Genomic DNA, 18261 nt, shown 5'->3' on the forward strand with positions numbered 1-18261 from the left:
GAATATATAATATATAATATTAAAGGTAAACACATAATACATATATTAGAAATAATCATAATCTTTGAAAACAACTATTAACAATTATATAAGTAGATAATAGTAGTGTATACATGCTAAAGAATGATAATGATGCTTTAAAATAAATATTAATGATATTACATAGATATACATATGTATTAAAATGAATACATGATAATATTAGAAGTATGCACACAATATACACAATATATTAAAAGTATATATATAGTATTTATAAAAATATACATATGGTATAATGTTAATATGTATATGCATAATATAGGATATGATATAGTATTTAAATGTGTATACATAAAATATATGTTAGGAATAATAATAAAACAACTATATGAATATATATATAATATATGTAAGTATTAATTAAAACTAAAAATGTCTAAATAATAATAAAATATGCTAATGATGATAATACAAAAATAGTAAAATATAATAATGAATGATATTTGAATAATAAAGAGTGGAAAATACTAGAAACTGTATTAAGTCTAAAAAAGGGACTAATTTGAAACAAATATTAAGTTTTGGGGCCGATTTTAAAAATTAATAAAGGGGAAAGGGACTAATTTGAAAGCGCAAATAACACACGGGGTCCAAAAGGGCAATTTACCCGAGCCCTTGAAACGGTGTCGCTGAAGGGAGGACCAACTGGCAAAATGCGATAAACCTCGGGGCTAATTTAAAAGAATTGAAAACTTGATTGCAAAACATATAAAAAGCGGAAGGACCAGGCATGCAATTAGCCCCTAAGAGCAAAAACACGGGGATCCCAGGGTAAGATGGGTCGGGTCTTCGGGTCACGCCTAAACGGAGCCGTTTCTGGGTTTTAAAAGGGCCGGGCAAAACGGTGCGTTTTGCCGGCCTATATAGACTAATTATTTTTTTTATTTCATTTCCCTTCTCCCTTTTTTTAAAAAAGGTCTTCTAATCCTCTCTTTTCTCTCTGCAGGTACCCCGGGTCCGGCCAGCATTCATCGCCATCCGTCGCGCCTTCCGTCAGTTTCGAAAAAGGTGTATTTTTTATTTTTTTTATCTTAATAACATATATGCATGTCCATGTAGACAGGAAAAGAAAAAAAAAGAAAAAGAAAGAAACAGATTCGAAAATTTTAAAACACCTCTCGATTTTTTATTTTGATTTCTTCTTTGGGCTTCTTTTTTGCTTCTTGCAATTCGTTGGTATTTTTAACCTCTGTTTTGGTATTGAGACTTCTTTTTTTTTTTATATAGGTGGTTGCAATCTAGAGATTTTTATTGTAAAAATCTGCCAACCCTTACAAAATCATCCATTCGGCTTTTATAAAGCCTTTACAATCCCCCTGTTTTCTACACTATTCTCACATTTAATGGTTGCAGGTGCAAGTGGGAACAAGGCGGTGGAGCAGGTGGCCGACTGGCATGGGTGATGGGACAGAAGCGGCGGCTAGGGGGCTAGGGTTCCTAATCTCTGCCAAAATCTGTTTAGGTAGTGGGCCATAGGATTTGGGTCTTAGGGTTTTTATTTTGGGTTTAAATTTGGGGCTTATGTAATTTTAGTTGGGGGTTTGGGTATTTTAATTGGGCTAGCCCGGGTCAAAATGGGCTTGTACACATGCCACTTAACAAAAGGAAGAAATACATCACCAAAATATTTTTGTTGGAGTCGGGTTTGTTTTGGATGCTAGACCGGATCCGAAACTCTAATGACCTGCGCACGGAAACAACCGTACGCTGAGTATTTCATACTCAGTGGTATTACTATAAATCAAGACTATTTAACATTAATAAATTACAAACATCAACCATAAATTTATTATTTTTTTAAAACTAATTATATATAACTATATTACTTCATAAATCTTAAATTGATAATTCATTTTTTTTTCATACCAACTCAATTCATAATTTAGTTCATACATTCTTTCTCATACTTTTCAATAGTGCCAAAACAATATTTTTTTTAATTTTTTGTATATTCACATTTTTTGTGTATTTTATGTATTTTTAAAAAAAAAGTAAATAGTTTTTAATTTTTTGGAATTTGATATAAATTTGTATATTTTTTATTTCTAAAACTTTGCTCTTTTTTTTGTTTTCTAATTTTTCATTTTTTAAATTTATATTAGAAAAATAAGAACATGCTAAAGGCATACCACATATTTTTTTTAATGTTGTTAACAATTGGAGTAAAGTGATACGTAATTGGAAACTTCAAGTATCAAACTAATACAAAAAATTCTTTAGATACTAAAGTGATAATTGAGTGAAACTTTGGAGGGTAAATAGTTCATTAACCCTTTTAGAAATAGGATAATTTAACTTAATAAATAACATTATAATTTTAAAAATTAAGGAAAAAAATAATTAAATTAAAGTTGCACATAGATAGAATTTCGTCAACTGTTAGAACTTTTCGAAGTTATTTTATTTAAAAATATGATTAATTAGTGGAAGACGAGTTATTGGTTTCACTTTTTTATGCTTATTTATTTTATTTTTTAAAATTAAAATAATTGTCTAAAGAAAACACAATGATGTGGAGGAAGTTTTTAATATTCAAAACATAAATATTAAGAAAAAAATAAACATACAAAAGAAAAATGAAAACTTTGAAAGAAGGTTTTGGTTGATTGTTTTATTGAAAGAGGTTTTCGTTATACTAGTATTTTCATCTTTGTTAGTCAAACTGTCAGTCAAATCGTTTAATCTATTTTTAAAAAAAGGCTGAACCGATAAATTGGTACCAAGACAAGTGCGAAGCCAAGGGGTTGGCATGGGCCTTGCCCCCTTAAAATATAAAATTATTTTTTAAGCCTTTAATTTTTTTAAAAAAATTTTAAATTAATAAAGGTAAAATTATACTTTACCCCTTAAAATTATAAAAATTTGATTTAATCCTTTACAAATTATTAAGATATAAACTATAAAAAATTAAAATGTCATCCAGCCCCCTCTAAAAAATTTTTCTGACTTTGCCCCTGTACCAAGACTCTATCATTTTTTCCATTTTGATACCTTAACAATTTTTTGGTCACAAGTGCTACCCTGCACTATTTTTTTTCAAATTGATACCTCTACCGTTAGACAAAATGTTTAGTTTATTTAAAAAAAAAGATAACCAATTGAAAATCATCATGTACCAAAAAAGATAAAAATAATATTATTTTCTTTATATAAATTTAAAAAAATTAAAATTTTATAAAAATTAAAAAATAGAGAGAATTGGTTCAACTTTTTGAATGAAAGAAAATTTGAGAAAATAAAAGGTCGAGTTGTAAAGAGTTTTTTTCAAAACATTAAGTATTTTATAAAGCAGTGAAAAATATTTAAGGAAATAATTTTCTAAATTGAAAAGCATGCAAATATCAAAGTTTAACTAAACCTCGTGCATAAAATAAATAAGCTAAACAATTTCAAACCTAAGATATAAAAGCGAGAAAATCCCAAAATAAATTGATTGAGGAAAACTTTAATGATAAAAAAAATCACGTTGCTAATCCTAGGCTAAACTATTTGACATAAATTATGGCTCTCGAAAGTTGGAAATAACTGTTAACCAAGCAATGGAGTTAGCTTCCATGGGAGACACAGGTCAATGCATATGGAGTATTTAACAATTGGGAACTGTGTATAAGTGTTCAACTTGAAGGCGGGTTCCTTGTCTCAAGTCTGGAGAAACTACATTTGAAGGATATGCAAGAGTTGCAAGTAATATGGAAAGGTCCTGAACAAATAGCAACCCTTCAAAATCTTACTCATCTTGAAATAGTTGATCGCAAGAGACTAAGACATATCTTCACAACCATGTTTTCTCCAAATTTTCTGCAATTGAAAGACCTAAATTTGCGATGATGTAATGAACTGGAACAAATCATTTTCAAGTATCAAACTTCTCTATCATCTTCAAATGGTCTTCGACGACAAATAAGCTTTCCTAACTTGACAAAAATATGGATCAACAACTGCAACAACTTAGTATGTGTCTTTCCTTTAAGTGCTTCTCTCTGTCTTCCAATACTCGAAGAGTTCAAAGTGGAGGAATTGTCTAAATTAGAGCATGTATTCGGACATAAAGATGAAACAAACACTGTAACTGAAGAGGATATGGTAATTGCAGACCTCAATAAACTTTTAATTGCTTACTGATATAATCAACTGGAATTTTGTTTTCACAGAAGTTAAGTTTTCATGATGAGAAGAATAATACTCAACTGTCTAAAACACAAGGAGACCACTTCCTAAATTTGGAAGATGTAAAACTTTAACAATTGTGGAGTTGAAGAGGTGTTTCAGCTGAAGGGTCTTCAATTTCATATTTTTCAAGAGTCTAAAAATTCACCAAGTGCTTGAAATAATTGTTAGTAAACTTTGGTGTTTTGACAGTAGTTCATAGGTCTATGTGGAAACTAAGACACATATATGCACTTACTTCCCTTTGAGCTTGCACCGCCACTTTATTGCTTTGGCAACCTTCCTTAGTGGTTGTTCCCCTGTTTCCATCAATTGAAATTGAAACATATTCTTGAACTCGTTGAGAAAATCTTCCATGATGACTTTGTTCTAATCTATCGTGTCATGCTTTTAGAAAAGCACAGATGCCCTTGTATTGCACTAAGCCTCGAGCATATAGAGTTTAGGGCTTTCTAATCATTCTAATTAAATTATAAGGGTATTTTAATAACTGAAAGGTAAGATCATGGGAACATGGCAAGTGATTAGTGGTCATAGGGATACATTGTCATCTCGACCAATCTTATGTGTATAAAATCCTATATAGTTACTGGTTTGGGCTACTAGATAGATAATAAGCTGATCATGACTTCACTTTCGGTGAGAAATATCATTGGATTAGATTATATATGTAGAAGTATTAAAAATAGAAGTGTAATAATAAGTTAATAATACTTGTTAAAATGCAGCAGTCCAAACACTACAATGGTTTACTAGAGTGTAAATTAAAGGTGCAACATAACTATAATTAATTAAATTATTAGTTGGAAGTAAGAGACTATATATCCTTATGCTTCACAACTCCATTAATGCAAGCTTTTATACCAGTTAGAAACACAGTTATCAACACACCTGTTTTTAACAAAAAAATAAACATAAACACATGTGAATCACACTAAATTTGGTTATTACATAGGTAAATTTAGAAAAGAAAAAAGAAACTAAAAATTTAAATCGACAACCATGTTTTTACCTGCATTTAGTTGATATATTTGAACTTATGATACTTCGAATTTTCATTTTCCATTTTGCATTCATGTCCATTTGGATTTGGATATATATGATCCTCTAAATATATAAAAAAAAACCTTAAAAAAATCAATAAACTCATGTTAGCCACAAAATATATCAGATTCTTAACCAAAAAAATCCAAACAATATAGATCTCCACCTACTGATTTATGTAACATGGCTTTGAAACCTGTTCTAAAATAATCCATTCTTTCATGTAATGTGTGGTAGTTGACTCCCACCTCCCTGCCGACTCCAATTTATATTCTTGTTGAAAATTACATCAGTGACAGTCTCTTCAATCGCATCTTGCTCAACCAATTGGGGTGTCTTAAAAAACAATTGAAGAAAATATTACAACTAAAATTTTAATCTCATGTCATCAAGGAAAAATAAGAAACATATAATAATTTACAAGATTAGTTAAGTAATTTAAGTAAAAATTTTGCATGTTATGCCTTTTGTTGTAATTGTTATAACCACATAGAACAAAGTAAGATTAAAGGATTGCAGGGTCTATACCTTTGTTGTGCAATGCACAAATTTTTGTGAATCAACGAAGAAACTAGTAGTCAACTTAGGGCAATCTTTTACTTTCAACTTTATCAATGCTGACAATACAACGTGATATTCTTTGGGACAGAAGTGAATGAGGCCTTGTGGTCCTTCAAGTGTTAACCCTTCTAATTCATCAAATTTCGTCTCCTCTTTAGCTGCCACTTCCACTTCATCTTCTAATTTGAATACTTCTTCCAATTTAGTGTTCCTTTTAATTGTGAGACTTTCAAGTTTTCGAAGAACAGAAACAGATCCAAAAGAAAAGAGGCTTTTCAAATTTCCACAATTTGTAACTATGATCTTAGTCAAATTTGGAAAGCTTAGAGGTTGGAGGCCAATATCAGCATTTGATGATGATGAAGAAACTTGATCCTTGGCTAAAATGAGTCGTTCTAATTCGTCGCACCCCTTGATGTAAAGATTCATCAAATGTGATAAACTGCGAGCCGTTGCAGGTGAAAATATATATCTTAACTTCTTGCAATTACTTAGCCATAGAGTTGTAAGGTTATCAAGGGTTACAACTTGAGCAAAATCATTCCATATAATCCGCACTTCCAATAAATTGGTCAAGTATAATTCTTTTATGCTTGAGAACGAGTACCCACCTTGAACTTGAAATACTTCTTCATGATTCCCAACTACTATACAATCTTTATTCAATACAGGGACATCAATGTTGCATAATTGGTGGCTATTTCCCACGTCACTAAGAGCCAATTCCTACATACACATTGAAATCCTAACAAATGTCATAAAAACACACTAGAGTAAATGTTACCCATAAGGATTCATATTTTTACATATTCCAAGTAATAGAGAATACTACTTCTCTAATCCATATACAAAATGCAAACAATTTAAATAATACCTTTATGAGCGGAGCTTGTACAATGAAGCATGAGAATTGGGGACAATTTAACACTGTTAAATCTTGCAGAAAGGGCACATTAAGTAGAGTGTTTGGTAACACATATTTCAATATTTGGCAATTCACTATCTCAAGAGTTTCCAATTTTGGCCAGCAATAATTCTGCATGAATGAACCACATATTTAGATATTATACATAATATATTAATTTAAATAAAATTGAGGAATATCATTTATAAAACACAATTTAAGTTATAAATAATTTATTTATCAAAACATATGAAAAAGAAATAATTTCATCTTTGAGCATACAAAACTCTATACTCCAGCCACTTCAAAATCATTAATCATGACTATAGAACAATAAAAATACAATATTCATTGTAATAGCTGATGAGAGAGAATTCTAATGCTCATTCAATTTTAAAATAAACGAATTATGAATATAAAATTTTTCGGTCCAATCTCATATTTGAAAAGCTTTAAATAAAAATATTAGTCTCCACAAATGGATTTTTATAAGTTGAAAATTAACATACAATTGATAAATTTAAATTTTTTAAAATAAAAGTTGAAATATTAATTATTTTATGAACATAAAAAATGATTTGAGTCCAAAAACAAACAAGCAAAAATACAGAAAAGAAGTACCTGTAATTCAAATTCATCCTTATTTGTTTCCATGTTGAAGACTTGTATAAGTCGAGGACAATCGTTTATACTGATCTTATTCAGGTTGGGAAGCCTTTGAGCCAATGTACTTGAACACAAATATTTCAAGTTTTTACATCTTTCTATCCAGACAGCCCTCAATTTTGGACAGAACAGAGGATAATGATTTTTCACGTTTGAAACATATATGTCATCCACCTTTTCCACTTCTTTGATTAAATGTTCTAAAAAGGAGCAATCCGAAATCTTGAGAAATTCCAAATGCACCAAAGTGAATTCCGAAAAGAGATATTTGAAATTCAACAATTTAATCAACTCTAAATGAGTTAAATTTACAAAAGATTCCTGTCATTAAATAATATTTATTAGTCAAAACCAATCACTCAAATAAATTCATTATACAATGATATCAATATATATTTACATACGCACTAGTTCTAGTATCTCACATATATTATCAAATCATAATATGATAGCCTAGCAAAAACAAAAATCATAATATGGTACATTACAATTGATTTAAATTAAAAATTGATTTAAATTCAAAACAAATTTCAATTTTCTTCAAATTTTTTAAAAAAAAAATTAAACGCAGAAATACCTGTAATCCAAGTCCAGGAAGCAGAATATCTTGTCCATACTTATTTTGTTCCGAATTGAAGACTTGTATAAATTTAGGACAATCGTATATGAGAACAGATTTCAAGGATTCACACCCTGGAGTCAAAGTGTATGCACAAACAAATTTCAAACTTTGGCAAAATTTTATTCGAAGAATTTCCAATTTCGGCCAGCAACAAAGAGGACTATCATTCTGCATGTTTCAAGCACACATCTTAGTAAGTTATTTATTTTTAATGTTTTATTTTAATATTATAGACATATCAATATAAAAATTGACTCAAATATACATTCAACTTTAGAATTTAATAAATCACAATTATAACAAGATAAAATATTAAAACACGAATATGCAATATTTGTACTTAGTTTTTTTAGTATACAACTAATAAGTTGGAACAAAAATAACATGGCTCTTGAACAAAAGCTAGAGGTTACAGCCGTTTGGTTGTTACAACTTCAAAATTCAATAAATCACTATTATAAAACTTAAAAATATTAAAACATATATGTGTAATATAAAAATTAGAAAGGGAATAAATTATATTAGGATAATCCTAAAATATATAATATTTAGGCACCAACAATAAAAGGCCACATCATCGACTTTTAAAAATGTAAAAAGTCTTATTATGCATTCCTCCATATTTAATATATTCTCTAACTTAATTTAACTTTTGTTAAATTACTTAACAAATTAAAAATTTTAATAAATAAAACAACATGTTTTCTTCTTTTTTAATTTTTAAATCATTTTAGTTTTCTTTTTAAATTTAATCGTCTTTTATTTCAGGTATAGTTTTATTTCAGGTATAGTTTTATTTTTATTTCAGGTATAGTTTGGAGAGAACATGTATTCGTACCTCAATAATCTCTTCTTCTTGGACAAAACCAATGACTTGCTCTAGCCTATAGCAGTAGCTTATGGTGAGTTCTTGTAGATGCAACATACTTAGAGCTAGGCAAGGTGAGAAGATTGTTTCTAGTTTAGTGCAATTCGAAATTGTTACAACCTTTAGTCTCGTGAGGCTTACAATTTCTTGATGTGATGGCTCTAATTTCCATATGCTCTCCAAGTTCGGCAATGAATCTAGATTCAATATTGTTAAATTTGAGAGAAGTAGTATCTGACATTGCACCTTTTCAGAAAGTTCATCGATTTGAAATATCACTTGTAACTGCTGACAATATTTGATGATCACTTGCTTAAGGTTTTGCAAGAAACTAGTCGGAGAAAGACCGTAGCACAACCCTTTCAATGAAACCATGCTTTTTATATCTAATTCCACCAAATTAGAGAATGCAACACTTGGCCCCTGATCCCTTGTTATAACAGTCAAGAATTCCATATCATTGCAAGATTGAAGCTTCAAAGAAGTCAACTCATTTACTCCCATTTCACATATGCTTGGCACAATGTTCTTCTGTCCACTAACATTCTCTAACTTCAACTTTTCCACATTGTAAAATAAATTGCTAAACGCACTCAATGAGGGTGAGAAGTTACAAATTTTCAATGTTCTAAATGCCGACTCATAGGTAAAATCCCCATTTACAACTATAGTGTACATTTGTAGTTTAGGGAACACAAAATTTTCTTGAGAAAATTGATCAGTAGAAAGTCTCAATGATAGCGCAGTTAAACAAGATAATAAATTCAACTCCAATAAGTTGATAGTGTTTTTGCTTTGCACGTGTAACTCTTGCAACCTATTATATTCATAAAAAAGTAGCATTAATTGTCAAGTTATGTGACACAAATACAAGGTCCAAAAAAGGAAGGAAAAAAAAACCCTCATGTGAGTCAATTATTTGTGTTTAAAAAAACATATATTTTTTTTATGAGGAAAGATTAAAGCATATAATTTTGGAAAAAAGTTAAATATTGGATGCAAATATCATATAATTTATGGCATGTACACTTTTTACAGCAGATTTTTTAAAAATAAAATTTATCTCTAAATGAAAAAAATATAAATGCCTTTTCAATAATTTATAAAAAAAAAGGGTGCAATGATTGAAATTAAAAACTGAAAAGTTTTCATTTGAACAAAATTGAAAAATTATGATTGAAACTTGTAAAAATTATGAAAAAAATTCATACATTAAAAAATTAATGAATTTGGGTTTTATAATTTTGAGTTGAAGGTTAGTCTTCTAAAAAAAGGTTTGAGTTTTAATATAGAAAATACCCATTATCCTATTAGACTATCATTACTTAATCAATTATTTGAATAAATTTTGGATAAAATTTAAATAATTCAATGTTTCTATTAAAATTAAATATAAATTATTTTCGTTAATAAAAAAGTTAAAGTCCTTATTAAAGTAAAATTCCTTAATTGGCTTTTTTTATTAAATTAAACTTTGAGTAATTTTGTATTATTAAAAAGAATTTATTAATTTTGATGATCTATTAAAATTTGAAGTCTTTACTGTATTAAACTTCCTTAGTTAATATTTTATTGAATATTTTATATTTACTTGATCATTATTAATAAAAGAATTTATTGGTTCACATATTAGTACATGTATACTTCAAGCATAAATTACATTATATATCTTGTATATAAGTAAACAAAATATTTTAAAATTTATAAATGTATTCAAAAAATAAAAATTTCAAAATTCAAAAACTATAGAAAAAATAGCATAAATGCGGACTTTCATGTTTAAAAACTTAACATTTTAGTTAGTATTTCCGTTATAAAAATAATTCTAACACATTTTAAAAAGTTGATGCTCAAATTCGAATCTTTTTAAAATGTTCAAAACCAAATTTAACTAAAAAAGAAAAGAATAAAGACTGAATTGATAAATCATGCAAATGTTAAGGGCTAACCTTTAATTTATTTTTTTTAATATTTATTAAGTTGAATATTTGAAATATATATTGTGATATCTCCACGTGCAAGGAATATGTTTTAAAACTAGTATTCTAAAATAAAAAATACCTATTAAAGTAATTAATAGGAAAATAAATGATGTCAAAAGAAATATGAATATGATAAAAAAGAAGATTACCTTGATACCAAGCTCGGCTGGATTCTCATTTCTGATTCCTCATAAAATTGAACTTCAGAAAGACGTAAATACTTCAGCGTAGACAATTTCACTAATTCTTCACTTATCCCATAAATCTTAGTGTTAAACAATGAAAGAATCTCAAGATTTGTCAGTGATGATGGGAAGTTTTTAAGCTCGCAACTATCACAACACAAAATTTTGAGATTCGGCAAGGAAGGGAATCTTTCTGCTGAGAAACCGACATGTTGGAGAAATAAAACTTGGAGGGCTTTCATTTCTTCAAAAAATGTACTGGAAACCACTAGGAAATCATCCCGCCTCCACTTCAGCTCCCCCTTAAGAAACAAAGTCTTGAGCTTTGAAAATTCCACTTTGTCGGGAAATTTTATGTTACTACTACAATTCCATAAAGCGATTGCAGTATAACATTCAAAACTTTCAACCATATCAGGCCATTCTTTCAACTTATCTTTTACCATGAACCTATTTTCTCCGGTTGATGTTAGCCAATGAGCAAAATCTCGAATCACATCATGCATTTTTATCGTTTCTCCATAATCAGTTCTCCAAAAGCAAAAATTTGCCATTTTTATCCTTTCTGCAAAATCAGTTACCAATAACAAGCCAGATTTTTGGAGTTTTTTAAAGGCCACAACCATTTCATTCCTTTTATCTTCAATCGAGTTAGCATTAGGGAACAATCCTGCTCCAATTCCGCACATAATCAATATCTCAATAGGGATTTCAGAATCTTCAGGAAAAAGGGAAGACAATAAAAAACACATTTGGATGTCATTCTCCGTCATTTGGCTATTGCCTTTCTTCAAATAGTCGTAGCTAAGCTTAAGAGGCTTGAGGACATCCCCGAGAACTTCTTCATTATCCAAATGCCTCGAGTCCTTGAATCTCTGATTTACGGCTCTCCACCCATTTAAATCTAAACTCTCACCTTTTAAAGCTTTGGCCACGACAACAATTGCAAGAGGCAATCCCTTACATTGAGCAGCAACCTCTTTAGCTTCATTATTCAAGGCGGAACTATTACCTTCTAAACCAGCTTGATCTCGAAATAAAACCCATGCTTCGTCTTCGGATAAGATGCCAAGTTGAATTTCCTTCTGACAGTTCATTTTAGTGCAGACTTGTTGATGACGTGTAGTCAGAAGAACTTTACAACCATTGTGGTCATCACCGAATGGAATTCCGATAATCTTCAATTCGAATTCTTCCCAGAGATCGTCGACAATTACGAGGATTTTGTTCACGCGTTGCATACTCTTGAATACCTCTTCTGCTCTTCCTTCTCGGCTACTAGTTTGAAATTTTAAACCAAAAACATCTGCCACTTTATCTTGAATATTGTTGATGTTCGGATTTTGGGACATAGTAAACATCACAACTTTATCAAAGAGCTTTTGGTCTCCAGCATGCTTCCCAACTTCTTGGGCTAAAGTTGTCTTACCAACTCCAGGCATTCCGTACAGTCCGATCATGTTGACAGCTTTCATAGCCTCCATGATCTGGTTCAAAGCTGATTTTGAAGATTTAGAGTCCATGAAATGCGTGGATGTGATGAACTCTATTCCTTGAAGAGAACCGCGATAGCCCACCTGTGCAAAGTTAGAAGTCTGTAAAAGTTTAGAGATAATAGGAGTCTTCTCTGCCAGTTTCTTACTTAAGCAATATCGCCAGCCCCATTGAGGACACCATTTGAAACACTTGACGCGATCTATTTCATCTTGCAAGCTCTGGGTTTCTTCCAGTTCTTTCTCAGCCCTTTTAAGCCAGTGCTCAACGTCCTCATAGATGACCTCAATTTGCCTATTAGCCTCATCGACACGAGTGTCCAGTCTCTGTTTCCTCAATATAAGTGCGTTTCGTTGATTCGTGAAATCTTGAACAATCTCTCCATAACAGAAAAAGTAACGAAGATAGGGTGATGCGCATTCCATTGCCTGGTTTGTCACATTTTCGACAGCAGCAGAGGCAAGAGATTCGGCCATTTTTGTTGATAGTCTGATGAGGTTGAACAAAAACTTTGGTTATTAGTAAGAAGATTATCAATTGTGACAAATAAAAGCAATTGTGACAAATAAAATCGAATGGAAGCTAGCAATTAAGAAGCTGTAATTATTGTTATAAACCAAAGCGATTATTATTGAAGAAGCTAGAAATTACCCTTGAACTTACCTCTCTTTCTGTCTGAATACCATAAAGTAAATAGAGCTTCAGAGAAATAAGCAGCTGTAAAAGATCAAAAGAGTAATTTAGGGCAGGTAAAAGAAAATTGTGAAGGCCAATAAATAAAATAGAGATCCACTCAAATGCAAACTAAATGGCATTCAACAAAAAGATGAAAATATATAGCAAGGAAGATGAGGAGCAGTTCCTCAAGACTTACCTTCACTGAACTATCCTCTGCACTGTTTCTTTTGCCAAGCAGAAATCAAGGTATGAAGAAAGTTTGGTTTTCAGAAATAAAAGAGAGTTTTTTTTTTCCCCTTAACTGAGACTGAATACAAGAAAATGTGAAAACTGAAAAACAAAGAGTGAAAACGATCAGAAACACAGATTTGAGAATTTGAAAGCAAAAAAGACTTTGGATGGAGAAAAAACAATGGCAAGTCGCGGGTTTAACTTTATAATGTTTTTCTTCATCATTAGTTTCATTTTTTTTATATTTAAGTTGATAAAAGAAATTATTGTTGATAAATTTATATTATTCATTGTTTTCTTGATTAAAATAAAATAATAATTATTTTTATTACCATTAAATTCATTTTCTTTGTTAAAGTAAAATTCTTTTATTGCTCATTTTTATTAAATTAAATATCGATTTTTTTATGTTTACATTGATAAAATATAAATTTATTCATTCTTCTTGCCTCTTTATTGAATATTATAATTTTTATATATACTTTAATGGATAATTAAATCATTGTTAATATAATATATTATATATGATTTTATTCAAATAAAATGCTTATTATTTTATTTATTTTTATTACAGAAATTTTGACTAATCTTGTAACGACCCAAAGTTTACGAGTATCGAAAAATTTAACTTTCGGTTATTATTTCTGCAAAATGAATTCGTAAATATTTATTAGAAATATTTACGAAGTTAGTATTATGGTTAATTAGACTTTGGTTAAGTGAATTAGCTTGAATTAAAGCTAATTTAGTGAAAGGACTAGATTGAATAAAAGGGTAAAAGTTGAATTGAAGAATAAAGAAAAGTCAAAGGACTAAATTAGTAAATAAACCTTAAGTGACAAATGTGTGGTAAAAATGAATTACATGTGTATAAAGTATAATACATATATGTGTAGTATAAGTATATGTTTACTTATATTATAAGTAAATAATAATAATTACTAAAATATAATAATAATATAATATAATAGTTAAAGTAAATAAAAGAAAATAAAGAAACAAAATAGAAAAAGGGAATAGAGAATGAAAACCGAATAGGAAAGAAAGAAAGGGAAAGAAAAAGAAAAGGGAAAATTAGGGTTTTGAATTTTGAAGCTTATTTGGTAAGTCAATTTAGTCCCTTTTCTTGTGATTTTCATGGTTTTGGAATCTTAGAACAAAGCTCTACTTAAATTATGTTGAAATTTAGAAAGTTAGTGAATTTTTAGATGTTAATTAAGTTGAACAATTGAATGAATTATGAGATAAATGTAGAGACGTCAAAATTTTAGTTTAGTTTGGTCGCTAATTGTGGCGATTTATTGAAAAAAAGTTTGAAATTTGACGTTCGATTTTTGAAATAAACAGGGAGTCGCCACCAATCCTTTTTCCTAGGTGTGATCGGACACCTATTAGATCTCTTATTAAAACAAATAAAAGGCTAAGTTTAGGTCTACGTTAAAATCCAGAGAAAATTTAGGGTTCGGGAGTCGGTTACGCGCGATGAAGGTATTAGCACCCTCGCGACGCCCAAAATTGGTATTTTATTAAACACATGTTGTATTGATTTTCAAAAATACGAATTCAATTTGACATTTAAGTGTGATCCGATTGAAGGAAATGAGAAGTTGCAAGTTTTTTTTATTTTTTAGAAGGACGTCCCGTTTTTAACACGAGCCAATTAATTTCACCCAACATAGCGATGAAATCAATGACTTAATGTTAAAATCGGTACATTGCCTTATTCTTAAAATTAAAATGTAAAAATTTTTTAAAATGATAGTAAAAAAAATCCAAGAATATTATTGTCAAAAATGCGAATAATGATGTGAATAATAAAATATATAAAATATAAAATATTAAAATATCAAAATATTAGAATAATAATAATTAATATTGACAAATAAAAAATAAAATAGAAATAAAAAAATGTACATAATATATATATTAGAAATAATAATGATGTTTAAAAATCAATACTATTAATAATACTACATCAATATGTACATATATAAAAAAATAAATACGTGATAGTATTAAAAATATGTACATAATATAGTGTTAAAAATACATACATAATATAGTTAAGATATATACATAAGATAACATGTAAAATATATATATAAATAATATAATATTAAAGATATATACATAAAATAGTATAATATATATACGTAATATAGAATTTAAAATATACCTAATATATTAAAAGAATATATATAATATAATATTAAGAAATATAATAATAACAAAAAAAGAGAGAGAGGGAGATGGTGGATGATTTTCGACCACAAGGTCGACAAAGAAACCTCTTTTGCTTTCGTATAAAAGAAACAAAATAAGATTGAAAGGAAAACAATAAGTAAACAAAGAACTTAAAATGAGAATAGACAAAGAAACCTCTTTTGCTTTGATCTTTGATTAATCTTCAAAAAAAACTAGCTTCTCCAAAAACTAGCCTTCACAATAACTCTTCTCCTTAATTACTTTAAAAAGAAACCTCTCCAAAAATCCTTTACAATAACTTTCTCTCCCAAAAACTCTCCAAAAAAAAATCCCCCCATATACAAAATATGAGAAGGCTTATATAGCCATTTACAAAATATTTTTTTATTGTTTATGTCTTCATTTGTAGGTACAAGTGGTGGTGGAGAAGGTGTGGCTAGTGGAGTTGGTGGTGGAAAAAGAGTGGCTAGTGGAGTTGGTGGTGGAAAAAGAGTGGCTAGTGGAGTTGGTGGTGGAAAAGGTGTGGCTAGTGGAGTTGGTGGTGGAAAAGGAGTGGCTAGTTGAGAAAAGTTTAAGTTGTGGGCTAGGTTTTTTTTATTTTGATTTGGGCTTAGGGTTTGGGCCATTGGGGTTTTGATGTAAATTGGGCTTTGGATAGTTAAGATTTTGGGTTTTGGGTTTAATTTTGGTGGGTTAGGTAAGGCTAAATTGGGTTTTGATGTAAATGGGCTAAAATTGGCCTACAACAGCTGCCCCTCTTTGCTTATTATCGTGTAACGAGAATAGAGCAAAGATATAAAGAAAGGCCAATTTTGCCCGGTCTTGCTAAGTATGGACTTCTTTGGTGCTCTTCTCATCCAAGTAGTCTCTTTCCAGTCCATCGCATCTTGTAGCTTTGGTTCAATCCACTGCAAATTCGGAGATATGCCTTGTAGCTTCAATCTATTCCAATGTAATTCAATATGCTCTTCTATCGCTTCAGTGAGATAAGGTTTTGGGTCTTCTCTTCTGCCACTTTAGAAAGGCAAGATCTGATATCCTCGATTAACTCCACTGCAACTTCAAGGAGACAAAATCTGGTGTCTTCAATCAGCTCTAATATTGATTCTTTACTCGGCATGTGATCCTGAGCTCAACTCATTTCTCGCAATATGAATTGACTCTATAAAACTAGACATTAAAAACAGAAATTGAAAATAGCTCAGTACGTGAGCCAAGGCTCAACTCACCTCTCGCAAAAGTAGATTTTGAAAATACCTCGACATGTGAACCCAAGGCTCAACTCACATCTCGCAATATGAGTTGATTTTTGAAAAATATAAATTGAAAAAACAGAAATTGAAAAGCAGAAATTAAAAAGACCTCAGCATGTGAGCCGAGACTCAACGTATGGTATGCACAACTAGCGTTTGGATCGTACCATTTCGGGTATGGAGGTTTAAGGGGGGCCATGTAGTGGGGAGATATCAATTGTTTCTCCAAGAGTTTTGGGTACAATTGCCCATACGACACAGGGATAGGAGTAAATTGTGGCATCTCGGGGTTGGGCCTTGTTGGTCTTGGTTCGTTTCTGGGTTGGTTTTGAACTGGTGCAGTGTTTTGTAAAAAAGTGGTGACGGGTCTTTGGTTGTTCATGGCGTATACGGGGTAGGACGGATGTGGTGCTTGGTAGTAAGGGGTTTGAGGAGGATAATAAAAATTTAGAGGTGGATAATTTCAAGGTCGGGGTTGATTTGGATATGGATTAGGGGCATAACGGTTTTCCATTCCCACCATATGGGCTTCTGGTTCTTTCTTCTTCATAGGCGCTGCCCTTTTTGAACCTTCTGAACCTTCCATTCTACCGCTCTTGATGGCATTCTCTATGAGCTCACCAGATATTACAATATCCGCAAACTCTTTCGTGGCACTTCCCACTAGTTTGTCATAAAACGGCGCCTTTAAGGTGTTGATAAAGAGAACGGTTATCTCCGTTTTTGTTAGTGGGGGCTCCATTTGGGCCGATACGTCTCTCCATCTCTGTGCATACTGTCTGAAGGTCTCTGATGGCTTTTTCTCCATCATTTGCAAGGTCATCCGGTCTGGCACCATGTCTGATACATGCTTGTACTGCTCACAGAATGCAGACGCCAAGTCCTTCCAGGATCGAATCTTTTCTCTACTAAGTTGGTTGTACCACCGAAGAGCTGACCCTGTTAGACTATCTTGAAAGCAATGTATGAGTAGTTTATCCTCGTTCACATAACCGGTCATTTTTCGACAGAACATAATGAGATGTGCTTTTGGGCACCTTGTCCCATCATACTTCTCAAAATCAGGCACTTTGAACTTCAGAGGCAAAATTAGATCAGGTACCAAACTGAGTTCCTTGGAACCTAGTGCGGAGAAGACTTCAGTGCCTTCTATTGCTTTGAGTCTTTCCTCTAGACTCCTATATTTTGCGTCATGGTTATCCAATTTCAACTTGGCTACCTTTGCTGGGTCATCTAGATCTGGAACTAGTGGATCAGCAGGACTAGCCCCTGGGTTCGACGCGAATATTCCTTGCCCTAAATTAGTGGGTGGAGCAGGTGGCATAGGTCGATGGTCCAAGCCTGTGGGTTCCCCTTGAG

General features: G+C 30.8%; 1 protein-coding gene across 3 annotated transcripts in view; it reads right to left on the minus strand.

Moving 5' to 3' along the window:
* LOC107939632 (probable disease resistance protein At4g27220) overlaps positions 1-13634 on the minus strand; it is a 37665-nt gene extending 24031 nt beyond the window's left edge. Inside the window, exons 1-11 of one of the 3 annotated variants that reach the window (XR_005925388.1) lie at positions 13410-13630; positions 13199-13252; positions 11006-13024; positions 8845-9691; positions 7962-8174; positions 7340-7705; positions 6689-6850; positions 5782-6540; positions 5424-5589; positions 5222-5336; positions 3535-5100 (exon numbers count right to left, since the gene is read on the minus strand). Coding sequence is in view for 2 of the 3 variants with exons in the window: in XM_016872984.2 (XP_016728473.2) it covers positions 5473-5589; positions 5782-6540; positions 6689-6850; positions 7340-7705; positions 7962-8174; positions 8845-9691; positions 11006-13024; positions 13199-13221 (4506 nt within the window). In the remaining variant the exon portion in view is untranslated. The other 2 variants (XM_016872984.2, XM_041110763.1) reach the window with 2 other exon arrangements.
* Between the last annotated feature and the right edge of the window lie 4627 nt (positions 13635-18261).

Source organism: Gossypium hirsutum, chromosome A04 (assembly GCF_007990345.1).
Source record: "Gossypium hirsutum isolate 1008001.06 chromosome A04, Gossypium_hirsutum_v2.1, whole genome shotgun sequence".
Taxonomy (NCBI): domain Eukaryota; kingdom Viridiplantae; phylum Streptophyta; class Magnoliopsida; order Malvales; family Malvaceae; genus Gossypium; species Gossypium hirsutum.